At 41.6% G+C, this 22,772-nt stretch overlaps 1 protein-coding gene across 1 annotated transcript in view; it reads left to right on the top strand.

The window, feature by feature from the left end:
* ctr9 (CTR9 homolog, Paf1/RNA polymerase II complex component) overlaps positions 1–22,772 on the top strand; it is a 104,949-nt gene that overhangs the window by 10,257 nt on the left and 71,920 nt on the right. Inside the window, exons 4-6 of the mRNA XM_073049955.1 lie at positions 928–1,045; positions 5,926–6,015; positions 8,792–8,940. Of these exons, the coding sequence (XP_072906056.1) occupies positions 928–1,045; positions 5,926–6,015; positions 8,792–8,940 (357 nt within the window). The remainder of the gene's footprint in view (positions 1–927; positions 1,046–5,925; positions 6,016–8,791; positions 8,941–22,772) is intronic.

Below are 22,772 nucleotides of genomic sequence, written 5' to 3'. Positions count from 1 at the left end.
TGTATCTCCTTGCTCATGGCAGTGGGTCAAAGAGATTGTGGGATGGATGGTAGGGATCCTCAACGATGCCTCAGGCCCTTCAGTGACTGTCACAACAGAGTGGGGGGGGGGGGGGGAGGGTCCCCACTAGGTGCTTTTCACTATCCTCTGTAGGATCCTGCAGTATTTTGCTGCAGCCTTTGACATCCCTACACCTTACTGGGGGTGATCTGGCCTGAGAAACACTAGTCAAACAGAACAGACTGAGGTCTGGCAATATTTTACTTCAAAGCAACACACCGTCCAATGAGCATTGAATGTGGCATTAGAAAGCTGCAGTCTTTAGAAAAGCTCAGTTAGTATATCTGCACTGTAGATAATAACATCAGCTGATGCCTGATGTAATACAAAGAGGTAGCATGGTAGTATAGCGGTTAGCACCAGCAATCTCTGATCTGAATTCAATTATTGCATCCAGATCGGAGATTGCTGGATTGTAGAATTCATTTGCTGTGCTATCTGTAAGGAGTTTGTAAGTTCTCATTGTAATCCATGTGTGTTTCTTCCGGGTGCTCTGGTTTCCTCCCACAATCCAAAGATATGCCGGTTAGTAGGTTGTATGTCCTGCCATGATGAGGATAGGGTGAAATGAGTGGGCTTCTGCGTGGCAGAGCTTATTGGGCCAGAATGACCAGTATCCCTAAATAAATATATTGATGCTGGAAGCATGGCAACACTTTATGGGCTGCCCCTAGCCCAATCCTCACTATTGTTTCGACGTACATATAATAAATAAAGATAATCTATAAAAAAGAAGTGATGGGATGAGGCAGGACTTGTGAAACAAACACCAAAGGCTGAATAGCCTGTTTTGTGCTGTAAGCTCTATGTAATTTATTAGTGTGCTGTTTGAAGGCTGTTTTCCCTAATGTGCTCTCTTGTCTTTAGAACCACTTGCTGGGGAGAGCGTGCTTCTGCCTGCTGGAGGGGGATAAAATGGACCAAGCTGAGGCACAGTTCAATTTTGTGCTGAATCAGTCACCAAGTAATATCCCCGCACTCCTGGGTAAGACATCTCTGAAAGGCAGGCATGCAACAGGTCCTGACTGCTAGAAGCAACAAGTTCTTGGATCAACTGTAAATAAATTACATTTGCTCATTGAGTGGTTAAATCAGAGCAGGCATCCCAAGTTCAGATTCAGATTTAATATCAGTGACATATGTCTTGAAATGAGTTGTTTTGTGGTAACAGTACATTGCAGTACACAAAAGCTATAAATTACAATTTTTATATTTGTATATTATTTATTTATATATAGTGGACCAGTACATTTTGGTCCAATTAAGCAACTGCCCCAATTAGCTGAATTTTCATGGAAATAGTTAAAAAGGTATATTAAAAAAAGACAAACTGAGTAACAAGTTATGTACTTAACATCGATCACTACCAATACTACTGCAGTACTGTAAGATTGTGCATTAGTTCCTAATAGTTGTAGATTGACGAATTCATTCACTTCATGTTCTTTTGACTGAATGAACAAAATTAGCTATGACAACGAGGCAGAAAATGGACTGTCTTCGTACAATGCTTTCAACGATTGCATCCTCCAAATCTTCATTTTCATTGTAACATTCAAGGTGATTGTTGATACTTTTAAACTCTCTGTAGTTTCTAACTTGTTGAAGTAGTGAAATAATTTTGTTTTTACTCCTGGCTGTTTCTAGCATCTCCAAGTCCGAATGCTTGAAACAGCAGTGAGCAAAATGGTTCTGCATTGTCTTATTACTTATTCCTTGCAAGAATCACTGCTTTTTGAAAACAAACACATGTAACTGATGCTATTTAAAAACTATTTGCTCAAAGCAGTGTTGTGTCTTATGGCCATGACATGAGATCCAAGGGGACATTGCTTTGTGGATCCAGAACTGCTTGCCCACAGAAGGCAAAGAGTGGTTGTAGACGGGTCATATTCTGCATGGAGGTTGGTCACCAGTGGTGTGCCTCAGGGATCTGTTCTGGGTACCCCTTTTCTTAGTGATTTTTATAAATGACCTGGATGAAGAAGTGGAGGGGTGGGTTAGTAAATTTGTTGATTATACAAAGGTGAGGGTGTTGTGGATAGTGTGGAGGGCTGTCAGAGTTTACAGCGGGACAGTGATAGGATGCAAAACTGGGCTGAGAAGTGGCAGATGGAGTTCAACCCATATTAGTGTGAGGTGGTTCATTTTGGTAGGTCAAATATGATGGCAAAATACAGTATTAATGGTCAGACTCTTGGCAGTGTGGAGGATTAGAGGGATCTTGGGGTCCGAGTCCATAGGATACTCAAAGCTGCTGTGCAGGTTGACTCTGTAGTTGAGAAAAGATACGGTGCATTTGCCTTCATCAATCATGGGATTGAGTTTAGGAGCCAGGAGGTAATGTTTTAGCTATATAGGACCCTGGTCAGGCCCCACCTGGAGTACTGTGCTCAATTCTGGTCACCTCACTACAGGAAGGATGTGGAAACCATAGAAAACCAAAGAGAAGATTTACAAAGATGTTGCCTGGATTGGGGAGCATGCCTTATGAGAATAGGTTGAGTAAACTCGGCCTTTTCTCCTTGGAACGACAGAGGATACGTGTTGACCTGATAGAGATGTATAAGATGATGAGAGGCATTGATCATGTGGATAGTCAGAGGCTTTTTCCCAGGGCTGGAATGGCTAACACAAGAGGGCACAGTTTTAAGGTGCTTGGAAGTAGGTGCAGAGGAGATGTTGGGTAAGTTTTTACGCAGAGAATGGTGAGTGCGTGGAATGAGCTGCTGGCGATAGTGTTGGAGGCGGATATGATAGGGTCTTCTCAGAGGCTCCTGGACAGGCACACGGAGCTCAGAAAAATGGAGGTCTATTTTTTACCCTAGATAATTTTTCAGGTCAGGACATGTTGGGTGCAGCTTTGTGGGCCGAAGAGCCTGTATTGTGCTGAAGCTTTTCTATGTTTCTAAGTGCACATGACTGACACTAATTATAAAATGTTTAGCACAGTCTCCTGCCCCAATTAAGCAGCATAGTGTCTGAAATAAACAAAGGGAATCCCAGCTATTTTCTTAATTAGCTTTTGTTCTTTTAAGGGTTGTCACAAATAAGTGGCTGCCGTGATTAACCAAATGCCCAATTAACTGGAATCCACTGTGGGTGTGAGTGTCTAAAATAGATATTTAACTTAAATAAACAGTGCAAAAAGAGAGCAAGAAATAGTGAGGATGTGTTTATTGGTTGGTCCGTTGGTTAATTGACCATTCAGAAATCTGGTGGCAGACAGGAAGAAGCTGTTTCTAAAAGGTTGAGTGTTGGATTTCAGGTTCCTAGTCCTTGTCCTTGATGGTAATAACAAGAAGAGGGCATGCCTGGATGTTGAAGGTCCTTGGTCTTCTTGAGGGACCACTTTTTAAAGATGTCCACGATGGCGGAATGGGTTGTGCCTGTTATGGAGCTGGCTGAGTCATCAATCTCTTGAAAACGTGTGATGGCCTCTCCATACCAGAATACTTCCCACAGGACGCCTATAGAAATCTTTGGTGATATACCAAACCAGCCACTTGAATGGTAAATGTAAATCCCACAGTTCCACTAATCGGACCTCAAACTGCAATGAACGTGCTTCTCTGCTCTTTAGTATTGGTGTCCCAAATTCAGTGACATGTCATCACTGTGATGTTTGAAAAAGATGGCATATTTGCATGTATCAGGCTCTGAAATTTTGCAACCAACTGTCTACTGAATGGGTTGTTGAGGCTACATGTTGGTCGAGGAGACCCACCGAGTTCCTCTTCAATGAGTGTTGTTAAGTCTTTTACATCTGCCAAAGCAGAATTAAGGATCAACTTTATTTGCCATAAACACTATGAATCATATATTAGGAATTTGCTGCGGTGTGTTGGTCAGGGTATGACAAGCAACAAAAAGCAATAACGTATAACAATTATAATGAATCGGTGCTGACCACCTGCCTGTTGTTTACTGATGAAATTCCTTGGCAGCCAGTGAGGCAGCTTGTATGGCCTATTGCTGTGCCTGGAGGGTAGGCCTCTGCATTTGATTGGTGTCTCTCTCTTTCAGTGATCACAAGATCACAAGACAAAGGAGCAGAAGCAGGCCATTCGGCCCATCGAGTGCTCCGCCACTCCACCATGAGCTAAATTATTCTCCCGTCTAGTTCCAATTTCCGGCTTTTTTCCCATATCCCTTGATACCCTGACTAATTAGATACCTATCAATCTCCTCCTTAAAAACCTTCAATGATTGGGCCTCCACAGCTGTATGTGGCAACGAATTCCATAAATCCACAACCCTCTGGCTAAAAAAATTTCTCCTCATCTCTGTTTTAAATGGGTACCCTCTAATTCTAAGACTGTGACCTCTTGTCCTGGACTCACCCACCAAAGGAAACAGCCTTTCCACTTCTACTCTGTCCAACCCTTTCAACATTCGAAATGTTTCTATGAGATCCCCTCTCATTCTTCTATACTCTAATGAATACAATCCAAGAGCCGATAAATGCTCCTCATATGTTAGTCCCTGCATTCCAGGAATTATCCTAGTGAATCTTCTATGAACTCTCTCCAACATCAGCACATCCTTTCTAAGATAGGGGGCCCAAAACTGCACACAGTATTCCAAATGGGATCTCACCAGTGCCCCATAGAGCCTCATGAACACCTCCTTACTCTTATACACTATTCCTCTTGAAATGAATGCCAACATAGCATTTGTTTTCCTTACTGCCAATCCAACCTGGTGGTTAAACTTTAGGGTATCCTGCACTAGGACCCCCAAGTCCCTTTGCACTTCCGATTTTTGAATTTTCTCCCCATCTAAATAATAATCTGCCTAATTGTTTCTTCTTCCAAAATGTACAACTGTACATTTCTCAACATTGTATCTCATCTGCCATTTCTTTGCCCACTCTCCTAAACTGATCAAGTCTCTGCAACCTTTCTGTTTCTTCAACACTTCCTGCTCCTCCACCTATTGGTGTCATCTGCAAACTTAGCCACAAAACCATTTAATCCATAATCTAAATCATCGATATACAGTGGAAAAAGATGTCAGAGGATGCGTGACCTCAAAGATTTTTCCTGCCCACTTCTTTGACTTGGACACATGCAAGTCCTGCAGTGATGGTACTGAACTTTTCTACTGACCTGACAGTTCACTAGTTTTTCTCTATTGTGAGTGTAAGCATACATGCCTTGTTCTATCGCCTCCTTGGGAAGGTACTCCTGTAGAAGTACAACACTCCCTCGGTACTGCTACTGGGAAATAAATCTGGATTTTCTGTTCCGGAGCAGAGCTTGAACTTTCAATCTTATGTCTCCAGAATCAGAAGGCAAACATTGAACCTAGTGTATTGGAACCAGGAGATGGTGCCATTGTGATGTAGGATGGAACAAATTCAATATTTATCTTACAAAGATAAGTGATCGTTGAAAGTTCAAAGTATATTTATTATCAAAGTACATTTATGTCACCGTATGCAACACTAAGGTTCATTTTCTTGCGGGCATTCACAGTAAATACAAGAAACATAATGGAATCAATGAAAGACTGTACCTAACAGGACAAACAACCAGTGTGCAAAAGGCAACAAACTCTGCAAATGCATAAAGAATTAAAAAACACATTCACTGTTGGAATGAGTGATGTCATTCCCTGTGATTCAAGAGCCTGGTAGTTAAGGGGTGATTACTGTTCCTGAACCCGGTGATGGTGGACTGTTTTGTACCTCTAGCCCATGATTTTAAAAAATACAGCTTATGAATGATCACAGGACTGAATTACCATGAGTTCAGTGGCTAGATCACTGGATCTTGACCCAAGTCACAGTTTGAACACTGCCAGTTAAAATAGCCATATCCAATTAACATCTAACCAATTGTCTTTTTCCCCACTCTCCAGGTAAAGCTTGTATCTCCTTCAACAAAAAAGATTACCGTGGTGCTCTGGCCTATTATAAGAAAGCTCTTCGGACCAATCCTGGATGTCCAGGTAAGGAATGGTTCACTACAACAAGTCATGAGAACTGCCCAACTAATCACCAGCACCACAATCAAGGACGTATGAGAATAAGGTTTAATATCACTGCCGTATGTTGTGAAATTTGTTTTGTGGCAGCAGTAGGTTGCAGTACATAATAAAAACTATACATTATAATAAGATATATATAGTTAATTAATTGAGTACAAGAAAAGAGGAGAAAAAAAACTGAGATAGTGTTCATGTGTTCATTGTCCATTCAGAAATCTGGCAGAGGGAATGAAGTTGTTCCTGAAACGTTGAGTGTGTGTCTTTAGGCTCCTGTACCACTCCTTGATGGTAGAAGAGGCTGTGTCCTGGGTGTTGGGGAGATGATTAACGATAGGTGCTGCCAATTTGAGGCATCACCTTTTGAAGGTATCCTGTGGAGGCTAGTGCCGTGATGTTGCTAGCAGAGTTTACAACTTTGCAGCTTTTTCTGATCATTTGCAGTGACCCTTCCATACCAGATGGTGATGCAACCAGTTAGAATGCTCTCCATGTAATATATATATAGAAATTTGCAAGTGCCTTTAATGTCATATTAATTTTCCTCAAGCTCCTAATGAAATATAGCTGCAGTTGTGCTTTCTTTGTAACTGTATCAATATGTTGGGCCCAGGATAGATCGTCAGACATGTTGACACCCAGGAACTTGGAGCTGCCCACACTTTGCATTTCTGATCCCTCGACAAGAATGTGTATGTGTTCCCTTGCCTTTCCCTTCCTAAAGTCCACAGTCAGTTTCTTGGGTTTACAGATGTTGAGTGCAAGGTTGTTGCTGCAATATCACTCAGCTAGTTGATCTACCTTGCTTCTGTATGTCTCCTCACCAGCATCTGAAATTCTACCAACAGTAGTAATGTCATTGGCAAATTTATAGATGGCATTTGAGCTGTGCCTAGCCACACAATTAACCAACAGCTCACTGTTTTGATGTTACAATCTGCTGTGTTGATCCGAGGACCAACAGACTTTCACTCACCATCGAAAAGAGAAAGAGATCACTGGAGTGCAGGGGTCTTCTTTTGACAGCAACATACACTGCCTCCTATCTCAATTTTTCAGTCTCCCGCGATGCTTCAGTCAGCGGCATCAGCGAAGAATTGGCTGCGCCCCTCAGGCACACGTCTTCCAGGACGCACCTGGAGATAATCAAAACACTAGGCAAGTCTGACAGCGAGAACCCACAACCCATGAAGAACCATAGCTGTAGATCACAGACTCCAACAGGACCCCAGCCCCCTCAGAAAAAAAGAGACACGTGTGTAATGAAAATTACATTGAGCAATCTTGATCTTGCCCTGTGAATACACCACCAATGATAGAACAGAGACTTGCATTGTAATTTATTAAAAGGTTTGGATCTGCTATTAATAATCCTCCATGCTAATCCTCTGATCTAGACAACCCTTCCATGTACCACTTCATACTGTCATCAAGTGTCCATGTGTTAGACCACAAGACACAGGAGCAAAATTAGGCCATTTGGTCCATCAGGTTTGCTCTCTTATTCTATCATGTCTGATTTATTATCATTCTCAGTCCCATTCTCCTGGCTTCTCTCTGTAATCTTTGATGCCCTTAGTAATTAAGAAGCTATCAACCTCCTCTTTAAATACCCAATGACTTGGCCTCCACGGCTGTCAGTTGCAATGAATTCGACAGATTCATCAACCTTTAGTGAAAGAAATTTCTCCTCATCCCTGTTCTAAATGGATGTTCCTCTATACTGAGGCAGTGCCCTCTGGTCTCAGTGACTACTTGCATATATTTTTCAGTTATGCAAAATGAAAGTTTGTGAAATTGTAAAACTTAGACAAAGTTGGATAGGTGCATGGATGAGAAGGGTACGGAAGACTATGGTCCAGATGGGATAAGGCAGAATAACAATTAGCCACAGACTGGATGGACCACAGGACTTGTTTCTGTGCTATAGTGCTCTTTGACTCTCTTTCTCCTGCAGTATTGCAAGCTTAGAAGTAATCTCCCTCCGGTGACTCCCCAGTTCCCAGAACAGGAGAGGGCCTGAAAGGCAAAGGAAGCATATCCTTGGAAATGGGAGAGGGATTTTTAAGGAAGCAGAATTGGGAAACAAATTTCCACGTAGGCAGCAGGGTAACAAGTTCTCAATGAAAGCAGTACAAAATGGCAGGGAAGCAGGATTCTGGAGATGGTAGTAGTGTCTCGGCAGGGCTACCATGACTAAGCAAGAACCTGTCAACTTCCACTTTAAATATACCCAATAACTTGTACTGTGGCAACAAATTCCACAGATTCACCACCCTCTGGCTAAAGAAATTCCTCCTCATCTCTGTTCTAAATTGCTGTCCCTCGATTCCTAGACTAACCCACTATTGGAAACTTCATCTCCATGTCCTCTATCGAGGCCTTTCAGTATTTGAACCTATGGGTTTCAATGAGATTCCCCACCCCTCATTCCACCAAGTACAGGTCCAGAGCCACGGTTGAACGAGGTGGGGAGAGAGAAGGAAGAATGGAAGGGGGAATTGGTCAGATGTTAATATTTTAATTGGCTACGCAATCGCTGCCACTTAAATAATGAACTGTTCGTTCTGTTTGTTATTGGAAGGATATGTGCATTAATTTCTGATGAATAGCAATGGAAATATTCCTTCCCGATTTTTCTCTCAATATTCCTCTGGGGGTGCAGGGATTGATTAAAAATAGGCTGGTATTTGTTGTGTTAAACTTGTCAGATGGTGACTCCTGCTTTTTGTTTTCACAGCCGAGGTGCGGCTGGGCATGGGCCATTGCTTTGTGAAGCTGAGTAAGCTGGAGAAGGCGCGATTAGCATTTGGACGAGCTCTTGATCTCAACCCTAAATGTGTAGGAGCACTTGTGGGTCTCGCAGTCCTGGAACTGAATAATAAGGAGGTGAGTTACCTGTGCTGTCAACCAAAGAACCTCAATCACTAACAAGGTAGATCCTTTAAGATGTTGCTGCCTAGGTTTTTAAAACTGCTTGCCCTTTCCATTGCTGACACTTCAGTGAGGATTGGTGAGTGTTCTCCTGACTTCCCCTTCCTGAAGTCCACAATCAATTCTTTCCTTGGTCTTGCTGGTGCTACGTGCAACAGTGTAGGTGTGGCACCACTCAACCAGCTTATCTGTTTTGTTACTATACGCTACTCTGAACTTCTGCCAACAATGGTGGTGCCACCAGCGAATTTATAAATGGTGTTTGAGCTGTGCCTAGCCACACAGTTTAAAGTGTAGAGAGAATGGAGCAATTGGCTAAGGACACATCCTTGATGCACACTCCAGTGTGACAGTATTGATTATCAGTGAGGAATATTTGTTACTCGTGCTCATGCCTTGAGATAACTATGGTGAGCTATTTTTAATTTTTTTTTTAGAAATGCACCCCTTTAAGCCATGCCACCCCCAAACCCACAATTTAACCCAAACTAATCACAGGACAACCAACAGTGACCAATTAATCTACCAACCAGTACGTCCTTGGACTGTGGAAAGGAGCTGGAGTATCCATAGAAAGCCCACACACTCACGGGGAGAATGTATAAACTCCCTACAGAGGATGCCAGGATTGAACTCCCAGAGCTGTAATAGTATTGCCACCATGGTAGCACACTATGCTACTATGGTGCCCCAGTCATGAATTGCTGTGTCCCTGGAGGCTTTGGGTTAGGGAGTTCCTTGATTTATAACCTATTGGTTTATAACTTGACCAAACAGAAATGATTAAAGATAAAGATTAGCTTTAATTGTCACATGGTGTACGGAGGGATGTGGTCCAGGTGCAGGTCAGTGGAACTCGGCAGAAAAACGGTTTGGCACAGCGAAGAAGGGCCTAAAGGCCTGTTTCTGTGCTGTACTGTTCTATGGTTCTATGTACATTAAAACATACAATGAAATGTGTCATTTGTACTAAGGATGTGCTGGGGCAGCCTGTAGGTATCATCACAGTTCTGGTGCCAACATAGCATGCCCACGTCTCAGTAGACCTAACTCTTACACCTTCGGAATGTGGGAGGAAACACACGCGGCCACAAGGAAAACGTACAATCTCCTAATAGACAGCAGAGGGAATTGAAACCCAGTTGGTGCTGTAAACTCTGCTAACCCCTGCAGTAATGTGCCACCCTTTTAAGGTTGGACAGATTACAATTTAAAGTCCTTGCTGGCAAGGAAGAAACGGCAGTAACAGGATGTAATTTACAGAGGAACCTGCAGGGGGCAGTGTTCTTTGGGCACCTGCTACCCTCGTCTGTCTGATCAGAAGTGTGCAACTCCTTAGTGGGGAAAGCCAAGTTAACAATCAGGAATACTTCTAAAGGCCTCTGACACAATCACAGATGTCCCAGACTTTCCAATCATCACTCATTCCAGCAACACCTTGACATTGGACACCCTGTGGAATATTGAGCAATTGAACTTGCACCTGTTTAGATCCTCGACATGTTCAGTAACTCCATTCATATTAATGGAGAGAGGAAAAGGGGGATGTGAGATTACCTTGGCAGATAAAGGAGAATCCACAGAGATTCTGTATGTACATGAAGAGCAAAAGAGTAACTAGGGAGCTAATACACAAGTCCCTGTAAATATCATTGTGATCTTTGGGGCACCACAGTAGTGTAGCTGTTAGCATGATGCTGTTACAGCTCAGGGCATTGAAGTTCAGTTCCCTTTGCTGTCTGAAAGGAGTTTGTACCTTCTCCCCATGACTGCTTAGGTTTCTTCCGAGTGCTCCGGTTTCCTCCACGGTCCAAAGACGTAAGAATTAGTAAATTAATTGGTCATTGTAAATTGTCCTGTGATTAGGCTAGTGTTAAATCAGTGGGTTGCTGGGCGGTGAGGTCATTGGGCTGGAGGGGCCTGTCCCTCACTGTATCAATCAATCAATAAGTAAATAAATATGTGTGAAACCACAGGAAGTAGGTGAAGATTTAAATGAACAATTTTCTTTAAATTTTATTTTTATTTGGATAAGGTATTCACAAGTATTACACAAACTTTTTACATGTAAAACCTTTTCCATTTCTTATATGTATAAATCTATATATATATACATTTACAAGTACACACTAAGATGATATTAAAAGAAAAATAATTAGGCACTTGAATAGATATTTATGTGCAATTGTAATTCCACACTATTAAACCAATTAATAATAGTTGTTAAAAAAAATAGTATTATTAGTGGTTGAATAATAATTTCCATGTAACTCTTCTCATCCATTTCTTTCTTGTCCAAAATAATGTGTGTAACCCTATGTAACTTCCATCATAGGTATTTGTATCTTAACACGTTCATGTTTGCTCCTACCCATAAACATACTTATCCAATTCCTGTTTACTTATTTGCTTCATTTTAACATTTTTCTTTACTTGTGTTGGTTCCATGTTTTCCAGAAATAAAACAGTGAACATTCGAACCAAGGGAGCTTACGTTAACAGTATTACTATGTTGATGAGGAAAGCAGTATGAACCATTAGGAGAGTCATCTAAAGTCTGCTCGCATTGGGGTTATAAATTCAATCCATTTATTCCAAATTTGATTTAAAAATTCTTTTTGAATTCTCAGGGAGTAAGTCATCTTTTCCATTTTAAATATTTCCAAAATAATTTCATGCCAATCTTCTAAAGTAGGTGATACTGGATTTAGCCACTTTCTGGTGATCGATTTCTTACACGCCGCTAAAAGGGCCTGCAGCAATTTTATATCTTCTGTTCCGAAAACAATACATGCCACAAAAAGAGAGTCACAAAGTCTAGAGTTATCTATCTTAAGTACCTTAACTAATGTTCTGTGAATACCTTTCTAACATAAACTTAATTTAGGGCAATCCCAAAAAGTATGAAAATGATTTGCCTCCTTGGAGCCACACCTTCTCCAACACGCCACGATTGTGTCATTATATTTTTCCTGGTATGGGGTCTTGAAGTCTCTTATATTTTTCCAGCAATGTTCTCTCCAAACCAAAGAGTTCGTTGAAGACCACTGAAAGCTGCATATTTTCTCCCAAACCTCCTCTGAAAGTACCAACCTCGCTTCTTTCTCCCACTTCTCTTTAATATACAATGTGTTTTCATTTTTGGCATGAGAGAATCATTATATAATCGAGAATTTGATTTACTTGGTATTGAGCTGTAAGCCGAATTCAAAATCTTGAAAAATTCTAATTCTGCTGTTGATAAGTCTGTATATCTACAATTCTGGTTAAAGTATCGTCGTACTTGAAGGTACCTAAAAAAGTCATTGTGTTCTAGACCGTGTTTGTCCTTCAGGGATTGAAAACTTTGTAATGCACATTTATGTGTGAATGAGAGGTAGGTTGTAAGACCTTTCTTTATCCATAGTTCAAATCTTTTATCTCCTCTGCTGAGAAAGAATTCGGTGGTATAAGCACACCATCTAAAAAGTTTTACCATGTTGTAAATTCCACATAAATTAGCCACCTTTGCCATACTTTTAATGTGAGATTTACCCAGCTGTTTTTAATTTTTTCCAATTGGGCCATCAATCCTTTGTCCGCAATTGAGGCCTGTAGAGGAAAACTGTCAATCAATCCAAATTCTATTTCCTTCCATCTAGCCTTGTATTCCCCATTACACCAATATAACAGGGGTTATCTGTGAAGCATAAAAATAATTTCTCAAGCAATGAAGTGCCATACCTCCTTCTTCCTTTCCTAACTGTAAGGTGTTAAATCGGATTCTAGGTATCTTTCCTTGCCAGATAAAGCGGGAAATCCATTTGTCCCATTCCTTAAATTGATTATCGTCTACCTCCACAGGTAAAGTCTGGAAAAAGTAAAGTAACCAAGGGAGAATATTCATTTTTATGGTATTTATCCTTGAATTTAAACTTAAAAAGGGAATAAGATTCCATCTACGTATATCTGCTTTTATCTCTGAAACTAATGGCCCATAATTTACCTGTGACAATGTTGAAAGATCTTTTGGCAGGGTTATTCCTAAATATTTAATGATTTAGCTTCCCACTTGAGATCATATGTATCCTGCAGTTTTTTGGATGCTGTATAATTTAGGGACATAACCTGTGTTTTCTTTACATTAATTTTATAACCTGATATTTTCCCAAAATCATCCAACAGTGTAAACAATCCCATAAATGATTTTTCTGGTTCACTCAAATAAACTAAGACATCATCTGCGAATAGCACTACTTTCCGTTCAATCCCTGCCACCTTGATACCTTTTACAATTTCACCCTGTCTTATTAATTGGGCAAGAGGTTCAATGTATAGTGCAAAGAGGAGAGGGGAAATTGGACATCCCTGTCTAGTTCCTCACTCTAAAATAAAAGAGTCAGGGAGGTCCCCATTTATCTTAATTGGAGCTGTAGGGCTGACGTATAAAGTCTGGATTACTTTAATAATCTTTTCTTGAAAGCCAAATGTTCCTAACACTTTATATAGGAATAGCCATCTAACTGAATCAAAAGCCTTCTTGGTGTCTAATCCCACTACCATTGTCTCTGTCCCGTTCTTAGTAACCTGTTCTAGTATATGTAAAGTTCTCCTTATGTTGTCCTGAGTTTGGCTTTGCTGGATGAATCCAATCTGGTCTAAGTGGATGAGGCCAGGTAGAAACTTTTCCAGTCTATGAGCTAATAAAATAATTTGTAATCCAAATTAAGAACACTGACTGGCCGGTAATTACCACTATCTAGTTCAGCGATTTGTACCACTCTGAGGTAAACCCATCAGAGCCTGGAGACTTGCCAGTCTTTAATCTAGAGATGGCCACGTTCGGTTCTTTGGCAGTTACTGGTTCTAATAAGCATTCATTTTGTATATCTGTAAGCTTGGGTAATTCTAAAGAAATCAGGAAAGTGTCTATATGGGACTCATTGGAGGCCTGGGGTTGAGAGTACAGTTCTCGATAATATGTTTCAAAATTCTCTTGAATTTTCCTTTTTGGATTCTTTATTTTATGAATTGTATTGTCTGCTTGTTGTTTACATAATTTATATGCTAATAATCTAGCTGATTTACCTCCTACTTCATAATTCTTTTGTCTCAGGTAAAGAACATTTCTTTGTTTCCAATGTGTAAATCTCATCAATTTCACTTAGCAATTTCTTAATTTCCGGTTTTAAATTAGAATTAATTTTGAAGTTGTTTTAATTTTCCTTGAAGGTCTGCTAATTTTTGTGCTTTGAATTTTTTCATGTGAGTAATAATGGAAATAATTTTTACTCTCAGTACAGCTTTCAATGTATCCCATAAGATCACTGGTGATGTTTCTCCCATGTCAGTAAGGTCTAGGTATTCTTTAATTTCTCCCCTTAATCTCTCCATTACTTTTGGGTTATTGAGTATATGTGAATTTAACCTCCATAGAGTTTTTCTCATTTTCCTTTCCAGAATTAGAGACATAGAGACTGGGCTATAGTCCGACAGATCAATTGTTGCAATGTTACACTCTTTCATCCTGAATCTATCTATGTTAAACATTAAAAAAAATAGTCTATCCTTGAATAAGCTGAATGAGGGAAAGAGTAATATGTATAGTCTTTACTATTGGGGTGTAATTCCCTCCACACATCTATTATTCCCAGTTCCTCCATCAATGATTTCACTTCCCTAGTCAGGTTTATTCTGAATAACTGTTCCTGAAGAATCTAATACAGGGTTTAACCTAGTATTAAAAACCCCTCCACAGATTACTACCCGTTGAGGGCTGGCCATTAGGTCAAAAATGTGTCTATAGAATGACCATTCACTACTTGGTGGAGCATAAACATTCAGTAATGTTATTTCAGTACCTTCTATTCTTCCTGTAATCTTTACAAATCATCCATCCTTGTCTTTAGTCTCTGAAATATGTTCATAGTTAAGAGCACTTGATATTAAAGAAGCTACTCCTCTTTTGTGACTCAGTTTATATGATGAATGAAATACATGCTTAAAGCCCATTCTTTTTAATTTTGCATATTCGGATTGGCTCATGTGCATTTCCTGAAGGAAAACTATTTGTGCCCTTTCTTTTTTTCAATTTGGACATAATCTTATTTCTCTTAATTGAATTCAAAACCCCATTAACATAGGAAATTATTTTTACCGGTTTCATTTGCATTTTTCTCTAGTAGAAAAGAAAACACTGTCCTTTTCTAAACAAACAGTAAGCAATCCCTTCTCAACAGCGCACCAGAACACAAAACAAAACCCTGGGCATTTTTGGATGTAGAACATTTGAAAATTTTCCCCAACTCCCAACAGTGAGGATTGAGCACCGACCTGCCTCAGTTCAGAGGGATAACCTCTATCTTCGCCAAGCGTTAGAGTGCCCTCCGCAGTGTGAACAATCATTCAGAATTCTCTTGTTTTTATGTCTCGACCATATTGCTATCATTCAAGTTATTCCGTCTAGTTTATTTTCAGTTACCAGCTTTAATTTTACACTTAAGTCCGATTTACTCACTTCAGTCATTTCTTTTAATTAATCTATACTCTGTTCGTTCACGTCTGAATACTTGCAGCTTTTCCTTGTAGCTTGACACTCTGGTTTGAGTGGAGCATCCTTGCCGCACTGACTGCCATGACTTCCACCGAATCGTCTTCAGTAGCGACTCCGGCTGGGTGATAACTTCTATGGGTAGTCCCCGGTCCGACGTTCCCCATGTAGGTTTTTATCCCTTCGTCGTAAAAGACTCTTAGCCGAGCTGGATACAGGGTCTGGAATCTGACGTTATTTTCCTCCAGGACCCTCCGTGTTTCCGCGTATTCCTTCCATCTGGTGAGGATTTTCGGTGTGTAATCGTGGTCAAAGCTGATTTTACAGTTGCTCCACATAAAGCCTTTCTTTTGCCATGCCAGTTTAAGCACTTCCTCCTTCGTTCTGTAACTGAGAAATCTGACTAGAATTGATCTGGGCTGGGCGTCTGCCGGAGGCTGCAGCACTAACGTGCGGTGGGCCCTTTGTATCTGCAGGTCTTTTGCTTCTGGTATGTCAAGGTTCTCTCTAAGCAGCTTCTCCACGAAGGGAATCACCAATCCAGGTTTATCTTCAGCTCCTTCGGGAACTCCATAGATCCTCACATTTTCCCTTCTTGAGCAGCCTTCTTGGTGTATTAGCTTCCACTGGAGCTGCTCTTGTAGCTTTAGCATTTCTGCTATCACTTCCTCTGCGTTTTGCAGCCTCTCCTCAGTCCCTACAATCCTCACTTTGGCTTCATCTAGCCTTAACTTAGTTTTTACTATTTCTCATTTAATATATTTTGTTGTTATCTTGTCAAAAATCACAAATCTCTCGAGAATCAAAGTCAGGTTCACCGACTCTTCCTCATTATCTCCTTCCTGGCTAGCCGTGGGGAAGCTAGGCCCCTCGTCTTGCTGCATCTCATTGTACTTATCAGCCTTCTGAGCAAACTTTTTGTTCTTGTACTTAGTCATCATCCTAGCCCCTTTTATTGATATAGTTATACAATACTAAATATTTGTCTAATTTTGACTTTGGGGTAGTTTACATTCTTTTTTTGCTGAGAGATCTTTCACTACGCTGCCATTCCCATGGTGACCTGGAAGTCCTCCTAAATAAACACTTTTCATCAATATTTCAAACAGTATTACAACTCACAATGGTAGGAAGAACTGTACCAATAGAGTTGCTACTATTGAAATGTTCCCTTAAACTATGGGCCAGTTTCTTCCAGGTGGGCTCATTAAAATCTGTAACTAATTTACAGAAGTGCAGGGGAGATTATCTCAATCAGTATTTATTCCTCATCCTGTCCTGTCAAAATAAAATCGATTTGTTTGTGGAAGCTTTCTTTACACAAATTTCTACCGTACTTTTTATATCAGAGCACTTAATGCAACATGCATTGAAATATCTGGATGCCATTATAGACAATAGACAGTAGGTGCAGGAGTAGGTCATTCGGCCCTTCTAGCCAGCACCGCCATTCACTGTGATCATGGTTGATCATACACAATCAGTACCCCGTTCCTGCCCTCTCCCCATATCCCTTGACCCCGCTGTCTATAAGAGCTCTATCTAACTCTCTTGAATGCATCCAGAGACTTGGCCTCCACTGCCTTCTGGGGCAGAGCATTCCACATATCCGCCACTCTCTGGGTGAAAAAGCTTTTCTGCATCTCTGTTCTAAATGGCCTACCCCTTATTCTTAAACTGTGGCCTCTAGTTCTGGACTCACCCATCAGCGGGAACATGCTTCCTGCCTCCAGCGTGTCCAATCCCTTAATAATCTTATATGTTTCAATCAGATCCCCTTTCATCCTTCTAAATTCCAATGTATACAAGCTCAGTCACTCCAATCTTTCAACATATGACAGTCCCGCCATTCCGGGAATTAACCTTGTGAACCTACACTGCACACACTCAATAGCAAGCATGTCTTTCCTCAAATTTGGAGACCAAAACTGCACACAATACTCCAGGTGGGGTCTCACCAGGGCCCTATACTCAATTCCTCTTGTTATAAAGGCCAGCATGCCATTAGCTTTCTTCACTGCCTGCTGTACCTGCATGCTTGCTTTCATTGACTGATGTACAAGAACACCTAGATCTCGTTGTACTTCCCCTTTTCCTAACTTGACTCCATTTAGATAGTAATCTGCCTTCCTGTTCTTGCCACCAAAGTGGATAACCTCACATTTATCCACATTAAACTGCATCTGCCATACATTTGCCCACTCACCCAACCTGTCCAAGTCACCCTGCATTCTCATAACATCTTCCTGACATTTCACACTGCCACCCAGCTTTGTGTCATCAGCAAATTTGCTAATGTTACTTTTAATCCCTTCATCTAAATCATTAATGTATATTGTAAACAGCTGTGGTCCCAGCACCGAACCTTGCGGTACCCCACTGGTCACAGCCTGCCATTCCGAAAGGGACCCGTTAATCGCTACTCTTTGTTTCCTGTCAGCCAGCCAATTTTCAATCCATGTCAGTACTCTGCCCCCAATACCATGTGCCCTAATTTTGCCCACTAATCTCCTATGTGGGACTTTATCAGAAGCTTTCTGGAAATTGAAATGCTTGTGTAAATTTATGACTTTCCCCGGTCTTCGTATCAGTTCAATGGTTTCTCAGTCAAGGTGGTTTTGTTGTGGGCTGAATTACCAGGAAGCAAGGTTTGGAGAATCAACTAAGCATGTTGTGGAGAGAGCTGGCAGAGTGGACAGTTTATTTCCTGGAGTGTAGGAGAATAAGGGGAGATTTGATAGAGGTATACAAAATGCAAAAATTATAAGGGGAAAAGAGACTAGATTGCGCAAGCGCATGATGTAGAGCGCCAGAGGTTAAAAAAAAAGACCACCATATACAGCGGGCAGCGTTGAGAGCGGGCAACGGAGTGAGAGGGAGCAGAGTGGGATGGCTTTGGCTCAACAGGCAGAGGCGAGGGTAGGTTCCGATGAGTTTTGTTTTGTTCGTTTAGAGCAGAGAGAATGCCAGGCAGGATGTTGGAGTACTCCTCTTGCAGGATGTGGGAAGTCAGGGAGACCTCCGGTGTCCCTGGCAATGACACCTGCAAGAAGTGCATCCAGCTGCAGCTCCTAACAAACCGCGTTAGGGAACTGGAGCAGGAGCTGGATGACCTCCGGATCATTCAGGAGAATGAGCAGTTTATAGATAGTAGTTTCAGGGAGGCAGTTATGCCAGAGGAGCAGCACACAGGTAATTGGGTTACCGTCAGGCGAGGGTAGAGAAAAGGGCAGGCAGAGCAGGGTTGCCCTGTGGCCATTCCCTTCAACAACAGGTATACTGATTTGGATACTGTTGGGGGTTGACTTACCTGGGACAAGCTGCAGCAGCCAGATTTCTGGCACTGAGTCTGGTTCTGCAGTGCAGAAGGGAGGGTGGAAGAGGAGAGCGGTAGTGATAGAGGACTCGATAGTTAGAGGTACAGACAGGAGGTTCTGTGGTCATGACAAAGACTCCTGGATGGTTTGTTGCCTCCTGGGTGCCAGCGTCAGGGATGTCTCTGATCACGTGCACAGCATTTTGAAATGGGAGGGTGATCAGCCAGATGTCATGGTACAAATCGGTACCAATGGCATAGGAAGAAAGAGTGAGGAGGTCCTGAAGAGTGAGTATAGAGAGCTTGGTAGGGAGTTAAAAAGCAGTACCTCGAGGGAAGTAATCTCAGGATTACTACCTGTCTCACATGCCAGTGAGGGTAAGAATAGAATGCTCTGGAGGATGAACACGTGACTGAGGAACTGTTGTAGGGGGCAGGGTTTCAGATTTCAGGATCATTGGGACCTATTCTGGGGTAGGTGATACCTGTACAAGAGAGATGGGTCACACCTGAACTACAAAGAGACCAATATCCTTGCAGAGGGGTTTGTTAGTGCTGTTGTGGGGGGGTGGGGGGGGGGGTTTAAACTAGATTTGCAGGGGGGTGGGAACCAGAATGCCAGAGCAGATAGTGGAGCGGGGGTGAAAGTAAATGATGTTAAAAATTCATGCAAAGTCAGAATTAGAAGGGTTGTGTGTGGTGGTAATAATCTTCTGGGGTGTGTCTATTTCAATGCAAGCACTGTGGGGAAGGCAGATGAGCTGAGGGCGTGGATTGACACGTGGAATTATGACATTGTAGCCATTAGTGAAACTTGGCTACAGGAGGGGCAGGACTGGCAGCATAATGTTCCAGGGTTCCGATGTTTCAGACGTGATAGAGGCAGAGGGATGAAGGGTGGGGGTGGGGGCATTGCTAGTCAGGGAAAATGTTACAGCAGTGCTCAGGCAGGACAGATTAGAGGGCTTGTCTACAGAGGCCATATGGGTGGAGCTGAGAAATAGGAAAGGTATGACCACATTAATGGAGTTGTATTATAGACCACCCAATAGTCAGTGAGAATTGGAGGAGCAAATCTGCAGAGAGATAGACAACTGCAGGAAACAAAGTTGTGATAGTAGGGGATTTTAATTTTCCACATATTGATTGGGACTCCCATACTGTTAAAGGTCTAGACGGGTTGGAGTTTGTAAAATGTGTCAGGAAAGTTTTCTAAATCAATATTTAGAGGTATTGACTAGATTTCAATATTAGATCTCCTATTAGGAAACAAGTTAGTATAGGTGACGGAAGATTGTGTAGGGAAACACTTTGGTTCCAGTGATCATAACACCATTAGTTTCAACTTGATCATGGATAAAGATAGATCTGGTCCTCGGGTTGAGGTTCTAAACTGGAAAAAGGTCAAATTTGAAGAAATGAGAAAGGATCTAAAAAGCATGGATTGGGACAGGTTGTTCTCTGGCAAGGATGTCACTGGTAAGTGGGAGGCCTTCAAAGGAGAAATTTTGAGAGTGCAGAGTTTGTATGTTCCCATCAGGATTAAAGGCAAAGTGAATGAGAATAAGGAACCTTGGTCCTCAAGGGATATTGGAACTCTGATAAAGAAGAAGAGAGAGATGTATGACATGTATAGGAAACTGAGTGAATAAAGTACTTGAGGAACATAAAAAGCGCAAAGAAGTCTTAAGAAATCAGGAGGGCTAAAAGAAGACATGAGGTAGCTTTGGCAGTCAAGGTGAAGGATAATCCAAAGAGCTTCTACAGGTATATTAAGAGCAAAAAGATAGTAAGGGATAAAATTGGTCCTCTTGAAGATCAGAGTGGTGGGCTATGTATGGAACCAAAAGAAATGGGGGAGATCTTAAATTGGTTTTTTGCATCTGTATTTATAAAGGAAACTGACATGGAGTCAATGGAAATAAGGCAAACAAGTCGTGAGGTCATGGAACCTATACAGATTGAAGAGGAGGAGGTGCTTGCTATCTTGAGGCAAATCAGAGTAGATAAATCCCAGGACCTGACAGGGTATTCCCTCGGACGTTGAAAGAGACTAGTGTTGAAATTGTTGGGATATATTTAAAATATTAAGTGGCAGATATATTTAAAATGTCAGTATCTACTGTTACGTACCCCGTAACTGGGTGTCTGACCAGCAGAGAAAGAAGAATCCGTTGGAGTCTGGTGGTACCAAACTAAAGGTGTTTATTAGTAAACTACACAATACAATATCAAAAATGCAAATATACATATAAAACAAGTTAGCAGTAATAAACCAAAAAGTGTAGGAATAATAATAATCAATAATAAACAAGCTCTATCGATGTCTAGGGGTAAATGAATTGTCATACGAAAGTATAGAGTTCAGTTTATAAATGCTGAGGTGGATATGGTTGTTGTATTGAAATCATTGGAGAGAGAGAGAGAGTGAGCGAGATGTAACAGCAACAGCTGCGGCAGGCAAACCTTTTGTGGCTTTCTTAATCCGTCATGTCGTTGTGGTCATTCAGTTATGACTCCTCTGTTCTTCAGCTAGACCGTTCTTCTGTGGTGGACTCGTCACTCTGGCATGAGTGGACACACACACAAGTCCCCACCGGCCCAGCTGTAACACTGTGAGTTTTACTGACCGATCTTCTGGTTCAGTCTCCGAAGCCCCCACCTTTCTGTGGGTTCCCAACACTCAATCAGTGTCCACTGGGGTGTCTGAAGGGTGTCTCTCCAGACCTGTCTTTTATCCCTACTCACGGGGTCTCAGCTATTCATCAACTCTGAATGACCGTGTCCATCAAATCAGGCCACTCCTGCTATCTCCTGAGGAATGTTAACGAGCAAAGTAAAGTCCTTGTAGTGGAAGGTAAATAATCTAGGAAGAGTCATAATACGGTAAATCAACAGTCTCTCTCCCCTCTTATCTGTAGCAAATGTTCTTGCCTGGGCTTTATATCTCTCTCTCATGAGCAGCATAGCAACAGTAATAGTTCGTGGTTCTCGGGGGTGGGGGGAATGGTTAACTCTGCACCCCATTGTCCATCAGGTCTGTCCATCACTCATAACACTACGTTGAGGTGCCGGAGGATTGGAGGATAGCTCACGTTGTTCCGTTGTTTAAAAAAGGCTCTAAAAGTAATCCGGGAAATTATAGGCTGGTAAGTTTGACATCGGTAGTAGGTAAATTATTGGAAGGAGTACTAAGAAATCAGATCTACAAGTATTTGGATAGACAGGGACTTATTAGGGAGAGTCAACATGGCTTTGTGCGTGGTAGGTCATGTTTAACAAATTTATTAGAGTTTTTTGAGGAGGTTACCAGTAAAGTGGATGAAGGGAAGGCAGTAGATGTTGTCTACGTGGACTTCAGTAAGGCCTTTGACAAGGTCCCGCATGGGAGGTTAGTTAAGAAGATTCAGTGGCTAGGTATACATGGTGAGGTAGTAAACTGGATTAGACATTGGCTCAATGGGAGAAGCCAGAGAGTGGTAGTGGAAGATTGCTTCTCTGAGTGGAGGCCTGTGACTAGTGGTGTGCCACAGGGATCAGTGCTGGGTCCATTGTTATGTGTCATCTATATCAATGATCTGGATGATAATGTGGTAAATTGGATCAGCAAATTTGCTGATGATACAAAGATTGGAGGTGTAGTGGACAATGAGAAAGGTTTTCAAAGCTTGCAGAGGGATTTGGACCAGCTGGAAAGATGGGCTGAAAAATGGCAGACAAGTGTGAAGTATTGCACTTTGGAAGGACTAAACAAGGTAAAACGTACAAGATAAATGGTAGGGCACTGAGGAGTGCAGTAGAACAGAGGGATCTGGGAATACAGATACAAAATTCCCTAAAAGTGGCGTCACAGGTAGATAGGGTCGTAAAGAGAGCTTTTGGTACATTGGCCTTTATAAATCGAAGTATTGAGTATAAGAGTTGGAATGTTATGGTGAGGTT

The sequence above is a fragment of the Hemitrygon akajei genome, chromosome 6 (assembly GCF_048418815.1).
Source record: "Hemitrygon akajei chromosome 6, sHemAka1.3, whole genome shotgun sequence".
Lineage (NCBI taxonomy): Eukaryota > Metazoa > Chordata > Chondrichthyes > Myliobatiformes > Dasyatidae > Hemitrygon > Hemitrygon akajei.
The sequence above is the reverse complement of the archived record's forward strand: the minus strand, read 5'-3'. Positions and strand labels throughout refer to the sequence as shown.